The sequence below is a fragment of the Plectrocnemia conspersa genome, unplaced genomic scaffold, assembly GCF_051122295.1.
Source record: "Plectrocnemia conspersa isolate PC_06_02 unplaced genomic scaffold, ASM5112229v1 ptg000010l, whole genome shotgun sequence".
NCBI lineage: Eukaryota > Metazoa > Arthropoda > Insecta > Trichoptera > Polycentropodidae > Plectrocnemia > Plectrocnemia conspersa.
This window is the reverse complement of record NW_028277174.1, coordinates 25,045,845-25,063,822: the sequence shown is the minus strand read 5'-3', so window position 1 is coordinate 25,063,822 and position 17,978 is coordinate 25,045,845. Positions and strand designations below refer to the sequence as shown.

General features: G+C 30.5%; 1 protein-coding gene across 6 annotated transcripts in view; it reads right to left on the bottom strand.

Annotated features, from left to right (window-relative positions):
• ASPP (Ankyrin-repeat, SH3-domain, and Proline-rich-region containing Protein) overlaps positions 1 to 17,978 on the bottom strand; it is a 368,351-nt gene that overhangs the window by 308,203 nt on the left and 42,170 nt on the right. For all 6 annotated transcript variants that reach the window (XM_088194930.1, XM_088194933.1, XM_088194931.1 and 3 more), the window contains one exon: positions 1,848 to 1,932. In XM_088194930.1, coding sequence (XP_088051056.1) covers positions 1,848 to 1,856 — 9 coding nt within the window. In that variant the 5' untranslated portion in view covers positions 1,857 to 1,932. The remainder of the gene's footprint in view (positions 1 to 1,847; positions 1,933 to 17,978) is intronic.

The window sequence follows — 17,978 nt, the reverse complement described above, 5'->3', positions numbered from 1 at the left end:
TAGATTAAAATGTATTATACAATTTTACAATATACCTACACAATTTATTATAATTTAAAAATCTTTCTAGCAACCATTTGAATAAACAAAAATAAAGTCAGGATACATACAGAATTTTCACAGATCTTGTGACCAAACAATTTCATTCACAATTAGAAATATTTCATGGACCACCTAATAACACATCCATACCAAGACTTTACGACTGATAAGTAACGCTGAAAAGCTACTCTTAAATTGGAAAGGACGCGCGCTAAATAATACGTTCTACCCTGCGCAAAATACTATTGTTCTTTTACCTTTTAGGTTATAATATTTGTTGTTTCAAGATTTTATTTCAATCAGTTCAACAATTCGATTGTAAGTAATTTATTTCTAGTTATTTAATTTGTATGTTAATACGCACAAATTCGTTCCAAACATTTTTAGCTATGATTAAAATAAATTCGATAAAAGTATGTATTTAAAATGGTCCATTAAATTTGCTTAATTAATTTAATCGAAACTGATCTTAATTCTGATGATTTGTAAAAGCTGAAATGACATATTTTATCAAAAATTATGTAATACCAAATTTAGTATTTTATTTTGAACAGAAAGTTGCACAGTATGCATATTTTATATATTTCAAAAAGTGAAACCGATTATAAAAATAAAAAATGATTAAGTAAAATAATTATAATAAACCAATAATTATTAATATTTCACAGGAAATTAATTGATTTTCTGCACTAATTGGTTAAGTATATTAGTGTCGATAAAAACCGAGAAAAAAAATCACAAATATATTCTAATAATTGAGGTATATATTTTATATCAAAAAATATACAAATTGTCCTGTGATAGTAAAGCAAGATTAATAAATAAACACATAATTTCAAAGGACAGTATTAACTTATGGAAAAAAATTGTAGCTACTTGTAAAGCAGGAAAACTTATCCCATTTATATATATATATATATTATATATACATACAGCTCGACATTATGAAAAAAATCGTGAAAGCGTTTGATAGGAATGAATTTGAAATTCAATATCTCGAGTAATAATTTCCCAGCGCTTATAAAGACATAAAATGAGGATATTTTTACTAAATTTAAATCTTTTTTGCTTTTTGGAAAATTGTGGGAAATTAAGTATCAAATCAGGACGGGGATTTTATCAAGACATGCCCATTAAAAACCACAATTTTCAGGAAAAATATAATGCTAACATGATTGCCAATTACTGACGGTCTATAGAAAAAGAGACTGGCAAATATTAGAAAAATAGACTAAAAAAATCTATAATTTTATACATTTTCCCTAAAATTAAACTATATTATTATGTGTTAACTACCTGCACAATTTGCTATACTTTTGAGCTTATTTTGAACAAACAAAAATATAGTAATAATTTAAATTACATTCCTTCCTATTGTCGAAAAACTACCCTTTGTTTGGAAAGGACGCTCTCTCAAAAATTCATTCGAAAACTCCAAAACCGAACTAAAAATTATCTAATGGTAAATACAATAGTCATAAGCACACAGATAAAACTACAAGATCGCATTAAAGTTAAGCATACAGTTTTTACCCTTCAAATAATTTTAATTTACAATATTTTTTTGTCTGTAAAGAAAATTTTTATTCAACGCCATGATTGAGCACCACTGGATTAAAAATTGAACAAAACTCTGGCATACCGAATCGCTTTCATGCAGGCCGCTATTGTTTTAAATCAATTTTTCATTTAACCTATATCAATGCGCTATTATATCGGTCATGATTGTCACGTGTGACACGTGTCATGTCACATGGAACATTTTCGTTTTAGTTTAATAGTGAGAATTTTATCATTTCACTTACCGGTATCATGATTGAGTGTATCAATAGTAATGTCCAACTTCATATTTATGTCGAATGATTGGCATCGATAGTCTCCTCACTGATTCTGTAACAAAAAAAGTCAATCATTAATTTGTGTGTTCAGCAATAAATATCTATATTATTTTATTTTTAATTGACAATAAAAAATATTAAAGTCTACAATTATTACATGGACAATTATAGGTCACAGATATCTAATCTTTCCTAATTATTTCGCCGCATTTATTGGTCCATATAATCGAAAATTGCTAACGTACAATGTGATGCTAGGAAGTCGGTCATTATCGATCTCGATTTTCACAATGAATGGCGCAATCTCACAGTGAAATTTTATTGCATCTTATACACATAATGGCTGCCATTTTTTATATATGCATTACAAAATTCTCCTTCATTTCGAATATAAATTTTAACGTTAACGATCGGTTGGAAATTGGCAGAAAGTGTTGGTGGAAAAATACGAGGCACTGTCACGTTTTGAATACAATGAGCGTTCCAATTATAATAGTTAAAGATGGACAATTTTTAAATGAAATACAATTATAGTGATTCGGACACAATGTGTGAATAATGTGAAAGTTGCTCGATCATGTACAATAAAATGGATAGTAGAAAATGTCGATTTTTACGGTAAAACGACTTTCTCGTATTGATGTGATAAATGAGAGTTAATTCGATTTATGTACGCTTTAAATTGATATATTTTATATGTTTTTTTATTGATCATAAATGTGTGTATATTTATGCAGTATTTTAAAAGGTGAATACTGCAATATTTAAAGCAATGACACTTAAACACCCGTATCATTTTTTTGACATTGGGTAAATTGACAATTTTTGGTTATAGTAGTATAAAATATTTTATTATAATAAAAATAATTAAGCTTATTATATTGAAAAACATCCCTCTTTGTCATATTAATGGCATATAAAAGAGTTTTAGAAACTAAACTATACGTACAACTAAATTGAATACAACCTATGTATGTATATAAAAAAAATCTTATTAATTTAAGCGCATAAAACCCAAAACAAATTCGATGCAGAGAAGCATTTTTATTGTACATAATATACAAACGATTTATAAAACGTGATGATTTTTAATATTTGTAGTCACAATCTTAATTATAAAGCAGTTATTTATTTTATGGATGCAATACAAAATCGAGTTTAGCGCACGTGCTAAGAATTCCACCGTAATATAACGCTTATGATATCTCATTTTACGATCGTCTCTCTGTCGTAACGCGTTCTTCTTATTTATGGCAAAATGACAAAAGAAGTTTAACAGTCCGCGAGAACTATTGTCGTGGCGGGTTAAAGGCGAAACCGAGAGCAGCGCGTGGGATGCTGTGATCCCACGTGGGAAGTTACTTACAGTTACTCCAGACTCTATTTTTAATAAATTCCATTATGTCGCCAATATGTGATTTGTCATTCGTAGACGACGATATATTACTGTATGTATCACAGATGGTTACATATACCAATAAAATAATATTTTTTATCAATAGTTGATTATTTCATTTATGTAGTCCAAAGCTCCATCATACTATAATCTAATAATCCATTTCGTTGTAATATTTTAGACAATGTTTTATCTATGTAAAATTATTCACGTAATCAAGTCGATTTCGAAATTTTGAACGGAAGTACATTTTTGGAGTAATTGCTCATGCTACATTGATCGACAGACACTTTAGGATTTAAGACCAGTTTTTATAATATAATAATAATACATGATTACATACCAAAATGCAATAATTGATTAGTTTAAAAATAAGCGCATTTATAGCACGAAACTAATGGTTAAATATTATAATATAATACAGAATACTAAGTATATATTAATAGTAGTATATATGTAATAGTTTATAAGACGTTATTTTTGTTAAAACCAAAGATGCCATCTAATGACGTTTTTCTTATACAATTAAATTATATCGATTATAGATTATTATAATATTCACAAGTCTTTAAATACTAGTATGGTTCGTGTTTTAAAATCAATAAGTACAAGTTAACATAAAATGTATATATTAATCACCTGTTAAAAACATAATTTAATAATTTTGTAATAACTAATTAAACGTATAAAATATTAATCTAAAATAATTTCGCGAAACCAACAGCTATATTGAAAATATACATATTTTCGTTAGTATGTATTTGCACATATATTTGTGTCAGATATGAAATTTTAGAGTCATATCGCAAGTCGATTATATTCCAGCATTAAACTCAAATGGCTTTGTTTTTATGTTTGTTGACTTTATTTTTCGCATCTTGTACAATTAAATTGTAATAAAATAACCACAATTTTGAAAAAAAAAATATTTATTACAGATTAAAAATTAAATGTTATTATAATATAATTAAAATTTATAAAACATTAAAATAATATGTTTCACTAAACAAAAAAAATGCAAAACTTCGTTACTTTGCATTTGCACACGTACTAAGCAGATATAATTGCGTAGTATGCAAAATTTTTGAGTCATATCTCATGTGTATTATTGTATGGCATTAAGCTTAAATGCTGTTAATTTTATACACGTGCGTAAAAAAAGATCTATTCTTTTTAAGACTTAAACTGCGCATCTTGTTCAATTAAATTGCATTAATTAATGCTGCTTATTAAAGCCATTCTAAACTTTTCTATATGTATTACCCCTTAAAAAAATAATGTATTCTGTATATTAAACATTACTAGTATTATCTGTTTTTACGGAACAGTCAGCTATCATTATCCACATACCCAAAGATAATTGCGCCGGATACGAAATTGTAGCATTATACCGCAAGTTGAATATATTCTAGCATTAAGTTTAAAGTTTTATGTGCACAAATAAATAAAAATCCATACATTTTATTAATAACTAATATGCAATACTAAAATGTGTTATATTTCTGGCATTTAGCGCAAATTCTATTGTTCTTTCTTATGTAGGTACATAAATACACTTCATATTAGCGAATCTTTTATAATTAAATTAGAATATTGATACAATTTTTTTTAGATACTAATATATTTTTAATTTAAAATTAACATTTCATTACTTATTGAATATATAATTAATGTAAATTTTAATTTAAATAGAGTTAAATTTATATTAATCTAATAAGCTTTTGCGATACAGTCAGCTATCTTGAAAAGACGCATACCTTTTTTATTTTTAATTTGTACACATACTAGGCACAGTTAATTGCGCCGCATACGAAATTAAAGCACCATATCGCAAGTCTAGCTTTTTTTACGCATTTTGTACAATTAAATTGCGTCAATTAATAGTGATAAAAAATTAATAATAATTACTACCCATTAAAATTATATTTTTATCATAACATAATAAAAAAAAATTATGTAGTATTAAACTAATGAGTGTTCGCGAATCAGAAGGCTATATTAAAAGGATGCATATCTATATTATTTTGCATTTGCACAAATACCAGGTAGAGTTATTTGCTTCCGATACGAAATTTTAGCTTCATATCGCAAGTCGATTATATTACAACATTAAACGCAAATACCCTTGTTTTTACGCACGTGCATAAATAAAAAAGATCCATACGATTTAAATACTTAAATTGCGCATCGTGTACAAGCATCATTATAATAGTCACAAATTCTTAAATGTTGTTGATGTTGCAAACTCATTTATGTATTTAAAAATAAAAAAATATATTTTAAAGTACAAAAATAAAGAAGAGAAACGAGAAATAACGTCTTAAAATATATTTTTAAAATGTAAATAAAAACAACTCTTTTGTATATAGTCGAAACTACAATTATAATTTTATTTTATATACATATAATACAATAATAAGTATATTAAGAAGTCTAAATAATATTTTTTAATAGGATAATATTGTTGTAAAGGTTTTGGAAAGGGTTCATTATTTTCAAAAATAATCTAATGTGAAATTCATATTTACATTAATAAACCCATTTTTTTATTAACAACAAGTGAAGGTATAATTATTTTGTTTAAAAATATATAGAGGTTAAGTAACACTATATTATAATGAAAAAATATTGAAAAGCAAATTCGATATATTTCAGTACGAACAGTATATGACAAGTATGCATATAAAAAAATTATTACAGTTTTGAGTTTGTTACAAATTTTCAGCACCATGATAAAAATTTGATCTGATATCATATTTCTTAAATATTTTTAGCAGCGTTTTTTTAAAAACTGACACAAATTACATTGTTACCTATAAGGCATATGCATTTTGGTATTGAGTTCAAACAGTTTTTGCAAGAAAATCTTTTTTCTACTTCAAATGAAATTTTTCTTTGGTTTTATTTTAATAACAATATTGAAAACTTTCTTTCCTAATCCAATACTTGAAACTGTATTGTCTCTGAGATTCATTAGCCCATTTTTAAAAATAAACATGACGTAAAAAATAATGCTCTCATTAATTTTAAGGAATAGAGATTTAACACAAAACGAAGTAGCTATTGATGAAAAATAAATAAAAACAAGATTCCCATGTTAAAATGGAACGGAATCACAATATATATATATAAATCGCAGCAAAACCATATTTCAGACAAATAAAATATTACATGAGCATATCTGAAAATGAAATAATTTTATTTGATTAACTCTGACAAAATCAATAGTTAAACAATTAAGATTTAATAACCGAACTTCGTAAATTAACCGTTTCGATTAATTATTTAATTAACCTGAATATATTAAAAATATCAACAAACGTCTGCATTTTGAGAAATTTATTATGAAAAAATAAATTTTGTCTGATACATTACATTATTTATTAAATTATAATAATATCAAATTTAGCGACATTTACATAAAATATTAATTATAACACTATTCCAGAAGGGAATTATCAAATTTGATTAAATTTAACCTTGTATTAATTATTAATTCATTAATTATTAAATTAACGTGAAAACAATTCAATGTATAGGTACACATATAAAGGATTAGTAAAAGCTGGATTATTACTAGTTACAAAACATATTAGTTAATACGCCCACATACTTGGAAAATATATTAATTAAGTCGAAAGGTAACATAATTAAATTTTAATAAATACCTATCTGTAAAACATTCCTTTTAAATATGTTGCGCTAATTTTTAATGCTTAATAAAACCGACAGATTCACGCACTAAGCTTGCGTTTCTGTGTAGCTTTTCCACAAAACTATACACATACCGAATTTTCCCCACTGTGCACAATAGACGTGTACGCAGTGAAACAATGGCTATTGTATGCTGTATTTGTATTATATTATTGTACATGTATAATACATATCGCGAGCTTATTCACGAATTCACAGGTCAATCGCACAATGCCACTTTTTCGTTACATAATTACCGCCTTCGGATGTTGTTATTAAAAGTTTTTTACTTCCTAAAAAATCTACCTTTGATGCGATTTAAATTGATGTGAGAGTCTTGTTAATTGCCTTCCAGAGCGAACGGCATTCAATAACGCACTTTAACCATGAATATCAAAAAGGTTTAGTGTATTTTTGGTTCATCTTGAACCAATCATACCCGGATTACGGTAAATGAATTCTTATGTAACAAGGGAAAATATGTGTCAAAAACTTTGTGGAATCAATAGATTCTAAGTGCTACTCTGTTAAACATTTGAATGAGCTTTGCAGTTGAATTGAAAATAATTAGCTAATATGATTTCTTGCACAGACTTGTGGCTTCTTCAACTGGAACATTATCCAATTAGTGTATAAGAATAGAACCTATGTACATATAAAATACTTTAACTCTTATGAACTGCTTTAAATATATTTTTTTATAAACACAAGATTATTTTTTCTTAAATGTTATGTCATTAAAAACTCTTAAGCATATAAAAAATTTTACTATTTTCTAGTTGTAAGTTTGTTTGTGAAAACCTAAATATTTCGCCTCGCTATATCTTGCATTAAAGCAGAAATATAAAATTATCTCTTCGAACGTTCGTGTCTATTTGAATAATACAAATTTGTATTATCGCTGAAGAATTTATTAAATACAGGTAAATAAAATATAAATAATACAGAATTCATATGAGATTATATATAAGCTCTGGCTTTAAGAATAAAAGCTACAACCAAGGTAGAATGGGCGACTTCACGATTTTACCTGTTCAAATTAGTCGAGCACGAATACATTCGTGATCTGTACAAATGACGTTATTCACCTGTCCACACGACTAGATAGCGTTTCGATTTCTCGCTATTTTTACCCCATTCGAGTTGCATCGCTCACCATGCATACAATACAAATAATATTGGAAACTTATGTCATAGTAATGGCATGACGTCTAACATCCAGCGTTCTTTTCAACGTTTCGATATGGCTTCCTTAACTAACGTAGTACATTTTAAATAGTTTATATGTACAATATTCATCCAGATTCATATCCAGAAGTGAGCTTATAACAAGCTATTTATAGACTACATTATTATCTAAATGTTTAAATTTATCCAATAATTTTTAACAATTTTTTTACTATTAAAAAACCATTAGTGTTATGCAAACTGGTTTAAATAAGTTGTAGTAAAACTATAAATTTGTATTGTCATATGTAAGAATTTATAGTAGGTTCTGTAATTATGTTGCTACAAAATAATATACCAAAAATAAGTTAAAATTGTAAATTTGTGCTATAAAACAATACCTTCTAAGTAACTCTTTAAAATCTTTTAATAGATTACAAGAAAGAATTACTTTATTTATAAACATTTAAATATCATATTAGTATCTTAATATAATATAAGACATTTCTTATAATCATCTTTCACCAAAACGGTGTCAAAATCTTTTGATGCGGGAATTCAATTAGACGTCGTGTATACGAATTTTGAAAAGGCCTTCGACAAGGTTTGTCACATGGAAGCAGTAGTAGGAATAGGAATTATAATTAAATTAAATATGAAAACTCAACGTTGAAATCCATTTTAATTAAATATATTTTTTCAAATCATCAGCTTTCAATAAGAAAGCACTTTTTATTTTTCGTCAAAGAAGTTTTAGTGCACAATCATCATACCTAAAACCAACAGTGCATTTGTGGTATATTTTTTAATAAAAAGATTAAATATATAGATATATAATATGCAAAACAAGTTGAATTTTTTTTAAATAACTTTTGTTACGACCAGAAAAAACTCCATAAATAACGCGAGTTTTGTTCTTACTGTAAATATTCTCCGGCATTAAGAAAATATTTCTACAGATATAATAAATCACTGGATCCACAAAATTGCAATTCAATACGACCTTGGACAATACCCATCAAGCGAATGTTGCTCTCTAAAGGTGTATACTTATTTCGCCGTTCTAAGAAGTGACTGCAGCGATTAACTGGATGAGCGTTCACTCACTCCCGAGAGGAACTCCTTCATAAGAGCACCACTGTAGCAGAGAAGGATCATCTTCCACTTTACGCTCGCTGCCACGCCACTTAATAGAGGACCTCTGAGGACCTTCCACGGAAATCATTCCTGCGCTAGCTTCTCCACCATCGCTCCGAAAAAAACATCTCGCCATTTATCGTCTGTCACAATTGAAATATAATATAATAAAACTCTAACTAGATTTCACTAAGCGTCTCACAGGCTACGAAGCGTCTCACAGGCCACAATAACACAAATAAGTAATTTAAAAATTGATTGTGATTTTAGTTTATAAATAAAAAGTAAAAAATCTGTATAATAATATATTAACTAAAATTTCTATTTAAAATGTTAATGCCGGGATCGCCCATAATCGTTGCAGCAACTTTTTTTTTAAATACTCGCTAAAGAAGGCATACAACTAATAATATTTTTTAGAATCCGAGTTTATGTTTGTCCATTATTAATAAATATTTAATTAATCAGTATTTCAGAACATGTGCACTAAAACCGTTGGACCTTACATTAACAAAAAAATATAGTTTAGTGCCTAGTGTATCCGCTAAACCAGATACAATATCACTGAATTGCTCAATTTACGAATAGCTACGATGCAAAATGCACATTTCTAAAATCTATCGTTACAATCCTATACATGCCAAATAGTCTGATTAGATATATATTAAACAAAAGTAAAGAGTCTGATTTCACCCCTGCATTGGTTAGAGGAGCAAGGACGGAACAAGAAATTCCACTTCACTTCATTTCTAACAGTTTATAAGCCAGAATATTACTCGAGCACTTTCACTAGAACTTGACTTCCGTCTTAAAATCAATAAAGGAGAGTTCAACTGAACTCGCAACAAGCAGAGCTACGCTGAATTGACTGAGACGATCTTTAGAAATAGAAAAGCAACAGCTTTTGAGTTCAAATCGATCTTCGGTACGACTTATATTTTATAAAGATTCTATTATTTAATATATTCTATATATATACATATTTTAACTATTGTACTTGTTATACCCAATTATATTTGTTTTGCTACCTGTGATACGTGATATTTAATTTGTTTTGCGATATTATATGTTTGCCACAAAAAATATCAAAATGCGAAATTAAAAGCTGATTTTTTCTAACACTATTATATATATGTATTTTTTTAAATTAAATGATAAAATATAGTGGGTATTGTAAATCTGCTGTGTGAATGCTGTGCTATGTTTTTTTCATATAATACAATTTACAATAATTTATTTAAATAATTTAAGTGCAAATGTTACTTATGTATATACATATTTTTGCGGAATAAATATAATGAAAAGGAACAATACGCGTAAAATTAATAAATTCGACTAAATACATAATAATATTATATTCGATAAAATAAACAATTATTTTATGGAGCGAGTTTTTTTAGACGATTTTCTAATTATACTACATAATAGAAGCAAAAACTTAGCTTTCAATGATGCAATAAGTATAGTGTATAATCAATTTTTCCTATCCTTATGGCAAAGTACAGAATTACTGTATTTTATAATATACATTTCAATCTGGATGTAATCTGTATTGTAAGTGATGATTTATGCGCGTTAAATGTGTGTAAAGGCAAAATCATCCATTGTCGACAACCATAAAAGCTGTCATGAAGTCCGTACTTAATGAACTGACAACAGTGTAATTTGAGATTTTTCTCACTTTTAAACATTCCTTTAAAAAAAAAAACAACATTGCATAATGAGAATTCCACAAGTCATAATACTTTTCGGCGCATTGAAATTCGACAAAAGTCAATTCAAGGAAAACTACTCTCACAGCACGTCTGCCGATTGCTGTTAAAACATGGAATTCATTAGAATATAGTAATATTATAAATATAAAAATATATATATATATTTATTATATTAAGGCACGAGATCCAATTTAGCGAAACGTCATTAGGTCCAAGTTTTCATGCTCGTTAAACTTTCCAAGAGTCCGACGAGTACTAGTTTTTATAGATATTTTTTGCATGTTTACGTAGCTAAAATGTTGTAAAAGAAATGCGACTCATCATTCGCTAACGTCTAAAGTGCCACTTGACCCATATTATCAGGGGTCCTAAGTGAAAAAAGAAATCCGACTTTATCCCCAACGTCTCGGCCTGGCTTAATCCAGGGATTTTCTATCGGCCTCCCCAAGACCAACCACTTGAGCAAAGTTTTGACGACTGCCAAATCTCCTTTGCTCCTCGGCAAATTTGTGTAATTTTATTTACTTCCGTCACGTTCTGCTACAATACAATGCTTAGCCTTTAATACGGTTCAATGCTGATTTATGTTTATCTTGTAATGTGATACTGAAGAAAAAAGTATATTTTTCAATGTATTTATTGTCTCAATAAACATTGAAAAATAAAAAATACAGTTTGATGTATTACTTATTTTTATATGCGAAATTCCGTAGGCTTTAGGCATTTCCGAAGCGAGTTCAACTCTGGATTCCGGACGTTGATCTAGGATGCGAAGGGAGAAGCGGCAGCTTCTACGATTTTCGACGGTCTAAAATTGAAGTTCGTATCAACTTTGTGATATCAAGAAGCTGAGTAGAACCGCCGAATATTTCAGACTCTACATCGATATGTAAAATAACAACATGATAATCGATGAGATAAATGTATATCCGCCAGTTTATAACAATATCATTACTATTGTATTTACAATAAAAATAAATGGTAAGGCCATTAAGCAATACAACTTTTTCTAAAGAGCTCCAGCTAAGATTTTATGCAATATCAGATGTAAATAGCTTATAAAACGTAAGTATAAAAGATAATCGAGGGTTCTAAATAAATTTGTGTTAATTGTAAATTTTTTTTCTACGTCAATGTTTTTGGGAAAAACGTATTGTTTTTAAACGCTATAAAACAAATTAAATATATCAGTAAAATACCTTTGAAAATTAAATATGAAAAATAACTATTTATTTATTTATTATGGCCAAAACTAGGCGGCACTCAGGTAATACTGATATGACGGCGGCAAAGGGCAGCACATTCTTTGGCGGACCGCGACGGGACTTTAACGACCGGCGGTGCCTCGTCCGCTAATCTCACGTAATATAACATAAAATACTAACTTTCAATAAAATACTCCTGCAAAAATTTGGTTTAGCAACAAAAAAAAATGCTATTAATAAAACATGGTAAGCTACTACGTCACGCGGAAAAGTGAAAATCAACACATTTTTACCCAAACCTAATTTATTCCTTTCCGAATATGCCTTATTATATTTTAATTGAAAAAATAAAAATTGCATTATCTATAGATTTATTCCGGTTACGATTTTATAGGAATTTTATTCTATAGTTTTATAGCATCACAAAAAGCTCTCGCTAACAAAGCTTTTCGTTCGGCATAACCCCGTAGAGTTTATCTGTCTGTCTATTTACTTTTTTTTTCATTTTTGTTTTCGACAGGACACACACACCGACAAAGGGGTCGTTATATCTCGCGTTTAACGCGTTTCAGAGAAGCGTGATTTATGCGTTTTTTTGTCGCCATTTCGCTTTTTGTCCTTGTTTCGAATGTAGTATGTATGTTGTTCGTAAGGCCGCCGTAAGATTTGTACGAACAAGAAGCCGCACACAATACGTTCCGGGAACGGATCTCAATGCGGATTATGTGTAAAGAACTTGGGCGTGAGTCACCTCGGAGCTCATCGGAAACCATTCATACGGCCGCTCTGAACATAAAGCATAATAGGATCACCGAGTTAACAAATTGATTCAATATAATATAATATAATAATGAATATGTTTGTGTGTTGCCTATATGCGTAGAACGAGTGATGAATGCCAACGGTACGTGTTTGACGAAAGAGAGGCTCAATAAATATTTGTGTGAATCGTTCTATATTTATATTAACTAATTTATATTAAAGCTGCGATCGCCACCCTAATTTTTGTCCTTGCTAGATAATTTCTCCAACGTTTTCGTGCCAAGTAAGCTCGATGAGACGTTGAATGTATATGAGCGCAACTCGAGCGCTGATAGTAGTCAAGAGCGCAACTATTTAAAACACTCGGCTGATAATCGCCACCAGCGCCGGATTGTCAACACCACCCCTCATAGAATAATGCAATGAATGTATCCTAACGCTCTTAGCAAAAAGGCATTATGATAAAAATACGGATACAATCTGTAACTCTTTATTATAGATACATCTGAGAAAGTATTTCTAAATGCTCTCCTATAACTATAAGTAACTTGTTTCACTGATATTCCAATTAATGAAGTCATACTCAAAGACTCGTCAGAACGCGAATCGTCGATAAATTGTTTAAGTGATACGGGCTCCATCGAAAACAATTCATTTTATAGCAAAAATTCGACATTTATCTACGATTACCCTTAGGGGTAGTCAACCATAATTACTTATTTACCATAAATATATCGTCAGTAATTAGGAGTTATTAGATAAAGGTATGCCAGGTTGTTTCTCGGATCTAGTATAATGGATTAATTGTTATGAATCCATCACTGTATTTTATTTCAGAGCATCCTAGACTGCTCTTTATAAAATTGTGGCGACCACACATATAGGCACATTTAAAAGAGCGCTTGTCTCATTGTTAATGACCGTGACCAAAAACGTTCATTCATTAACAATGAGACATACATCATGGCACAAGAGAAATTTCTTTTGACCACACACGACACGGGTCGTTAAGAGAATCCCTTTTGTGACAAAACGGTACGGACGCAATCAATCACCACAATAAAAACCTTTCCGAAGAATATGAAAGTCTGGAGCCAAGCAAAAAACTTGCTTTCGGGAACACAACATCCGATTTCTCGAATTCTAAGAAGCTACTGCAGCGATTGGCTAGGACAGTGGTCGGCAAACTTATTGGTCGAAGAGCCAAATATGTACATTACAATGATTTAAAAAAGTTATGAGAGCCAAATCTGTTTTTTAATTTAGTAAACCTTTATTATAATTTTAGTTGATAAACAATAATTAAAGTAAGGTATCCATAAATTTAAATCATGACAATGACTAACAAACACTTAATGCTAACAATGTCCTTGGATCTCCTTGGAAAGTTTCAGTAAGTCAGGTTTATATGCTGTTGTTTTTAATTTTAGGCATGATTCCAGGTTCTCGTCAATAAGAAGACTTCTCAGTTTACTCTTGATGAAGTTCATGCTTGAAAAGGATTGTTCGCATAAATATGTAGAACCAAAAAGGAAAAGAACAGCAAACGCAAGTTTTTTCAGCTGATCGTAAGAGTCAGGAATACTATTCCAGACGTTGAAAATGATCATGTCTTCATTCTCCAGGTCTTTCAAAGCAGACCACTTGTGTTGTGAACTAAGATCACATTCGTTCTTCTCTAATATTTCCAAATCAATACAAAGACGTTGAAATTTAGAGCTCCATATTTCCTTGTTTTTTAAATCCTGCAATTATATTTCAATGTTACCAATGTCAATGCTAAAAGGAGAAAATTTCAATTCAGTTATTGTAGCATTAAGAGGATTTTTGACGAATGCTAAGGTCGCTTTGCTGTTTTTAAACTCCTGAAATCTGCTGAGAAATGCTTCCCTCATATTTAAAATAGTTGTTTTGAAATGGTGTTTGTCAATAGAGGAATTATTTTCTTGGCGATGCTTCAGCAGGCTCAGAAAGTGAAACAATGTTTCCCTTTCAAAATCTTGAGCAAAAAGGGATAATTTGTTTTCGAATGAAATGTCTTCTTCTAACATCGAAAAAATTGTGTTTCCTTTCCCTTGTAGTCTACCATGAAATGAAAGTTTTAGATCCTGATTGTCTGTAAGTTCAGGATAGTGAACACCCTTCTCAAGGAGAAATGCTTCAATTTCTGGCAATAGGGACGCGAAACGTTTTAAAACGTTTCCTCTTGATAACCATCGAACCTCGTTATGAAGCAGAAGATCAGGACATAAGGACACTCGATCAGAATTAGCGCCCGGGCCCGTGGATATTTGTGCCAGAGCCGCACTCAAGGAGCCAAAGAGCCGCATGCGGTTCCGGAGCCGCACTTTGCCGACCCCTGGGCTAGGAGATCGATGCACAATCGCGATTGGCCAGCTAGCGTTCATCATCTAAAGGATATAAGCCCGGACTCTGACGAGGAGAGGGCAGACGGCTGAAGGGAGACGGTCCGAGATACGACACGGCTGAGGCACGAGACAAGAGACGTCACCAAACGGCAGAGTTAGCGACGCAGACGACCAGAGAGCCAAGATCTACCAGCAGCCATCCGGAGGAACCAGCCACGCTACACGCTGACACTCGCCGCATGCAGCCACAGAGCCCTGAGACATAATCACCTGCACACCTTCATTGCGAGAAACGTCACGACGTAATCGTCCACATTCAAAATTGTAATTATAACTTAATAAACAATCTAATAGGATTTACGGAAGAGTCTCATTTACCGCGAAGTCAACCACCCCTAGGGCTACGCACCCTAAAAAATGTTATTAAATTCTTCATATTGATATTATATATTAGTTGAGGGATTTGTATAATATATGATAATTTGATTAATCCTCAAGCATAATGTAGGACCGTCTCGATATTATAAATGCTATGATTCAGAAGTACATATAAAATATACTACTATTTTTTATATATATTTTAGATGCGATTAAAATAAATATAAAACATTCGTTGATAAAAAATACATAGAAAGAAGTGTAATCACAGTAAAATATTACATACAGCTTCGCGTCACATAAAAATTATTACACACATTTTACATATGTTAGAAAAAAGCCAATTTAAAAATGTAGTTAACGTTTACACCAAAGGATGGAAAGTTGTGAAAGTTAATTTCGAAAAGTGCCTCGGTGAACGCGACCATTATTTTGTTTTTATTTTTTTTTCTGAATTTGAGATAAGTTCCTAATGAAAATAGGTTCAGCTACCTACTATAAACAAAGCTCACGGCGCTCAGGGGAGGTTTATTTGGGACGGAGTGTTGTCGGTTAATTAAAATGCTTCGATCGAACTAAATAATTAATTCGCTCGCAAACCGACGGTTTACGACCGGCAAAATCGCCAAACGGACGTCAAGAGCAGAGGAAAAATTGTACGGTGACCAATTTCAATTCTTAATTCGCTTGACGCTTGTCCTTGTCATGTTTGTTTGGCGTTTTTTACGTTTACTTTAAGCAGACCTGATTCAATGGAAAACGTAATATTTTTCTGCAAGCAAATCATTTCAAATTAGTCATTGTTTGTCTATAATTGAAATTTTTGTCAGGATTGCAATATCTATTTTTTATATACATATAAAAAATAACATAAATCCTTTGATTTAAATATGGTATTTAATAGTTGCGAAATTAATTTATTTTCGTAGCTATCATACGCATACATCATCCAAGTTAAGAATCTCAAAATGTCCAGAGGCGTAACGTAAATGTTTAATACATAAATTTCTTAAATGACTTTGCCACATCCAAAAAATTTACAGTGAAAGGCATAACTATTAACGCAAAAGCTTTATGAATGAGATTTTTGTTCGATAAGAGATCGCACATAAAAACCATAAAAATGTTACGTGGTGTGCCCGTGACCCCGCGTGACTCTTTGACGGCTCACGCCCGGTTCAGATATAAATAATAGATAATACGAGAACAATGGGAAGAAGAAGAAGATGATGATAATTAGTCGATCGAGATGATGACGAAGGAGTGTGCGTGAAGAAGTTGACCTCGTCGCCTCCGGGCACGTGGTGGCCACATTTTGGATAATAACATACAAATCTGGTCTCATGCCATTAGATATCGTATGAAATGATGTGATCGTGAAGGTTTTTTTTCAAATGAAAAATGTTGAAAATCACTCTACGATAGAATAAAGTCACGACGATACAAAACTTTTCAATTATTGTGATTGTGCGTTGTGATATTATACAATTTGATCTGTTAAATTGTATCGTGTCGTGTATATGTGAAGGCGTCGATTAAAAAAATTGTCAACTCTACTTTAGGTTCAAATTGTCATAGTCTTTCCAATGAACAGTATTACAATTAAAAACTATCGGTAGCTCTATCCAAGTTTTTTTATTGAATCTAAGTGATACAACATAAAATAATTTGCAATATCCCTACTTTATTTTAATTCTTTGACTAATCCATTTGAGTCCAGATGACTCCAAATTCCGATATTAAAAAAAAGATTGGGTCCCAAAATTTACGATGACATAATTTGTACCAAGTGAACCATTCATACAACTGTCATGAAAAACATTTGTGAAGTAGTTATAGATTCATTAGGTATACGCAATTTAAAAAAATCGAACGGGAAATTACAATAGCAATTATTATATAGCCCTGGATCAGCAAAGATAAGCGAGAATGTCCTTGCTGCAGAAATGGAAGCATATTCTACTCAAATTATTTATCAGTAGGCCAAGAAACTAAACCAATCCGATTCAACAATGCATAGACACATAAAAAATATTGGGAAGGCTTGGAGACAATGTGTATGGGTTCCACAGATAATGAGCGAAAGAAAAAAGTGAAACATGGACTCTCTGTAAAAAATTGACTCTTGATAACATCAAGGAACTTGGCCATAAGATTTTATTTCATCCACCTTATTTTCTAGACCTTGCTCTTTCCGACTATCGTTTATTCAGAAATATAAACAAAATGCAGACGATGTGAAAAAGGTGCAATCGGAATTTTGTATCAAAGTCTTT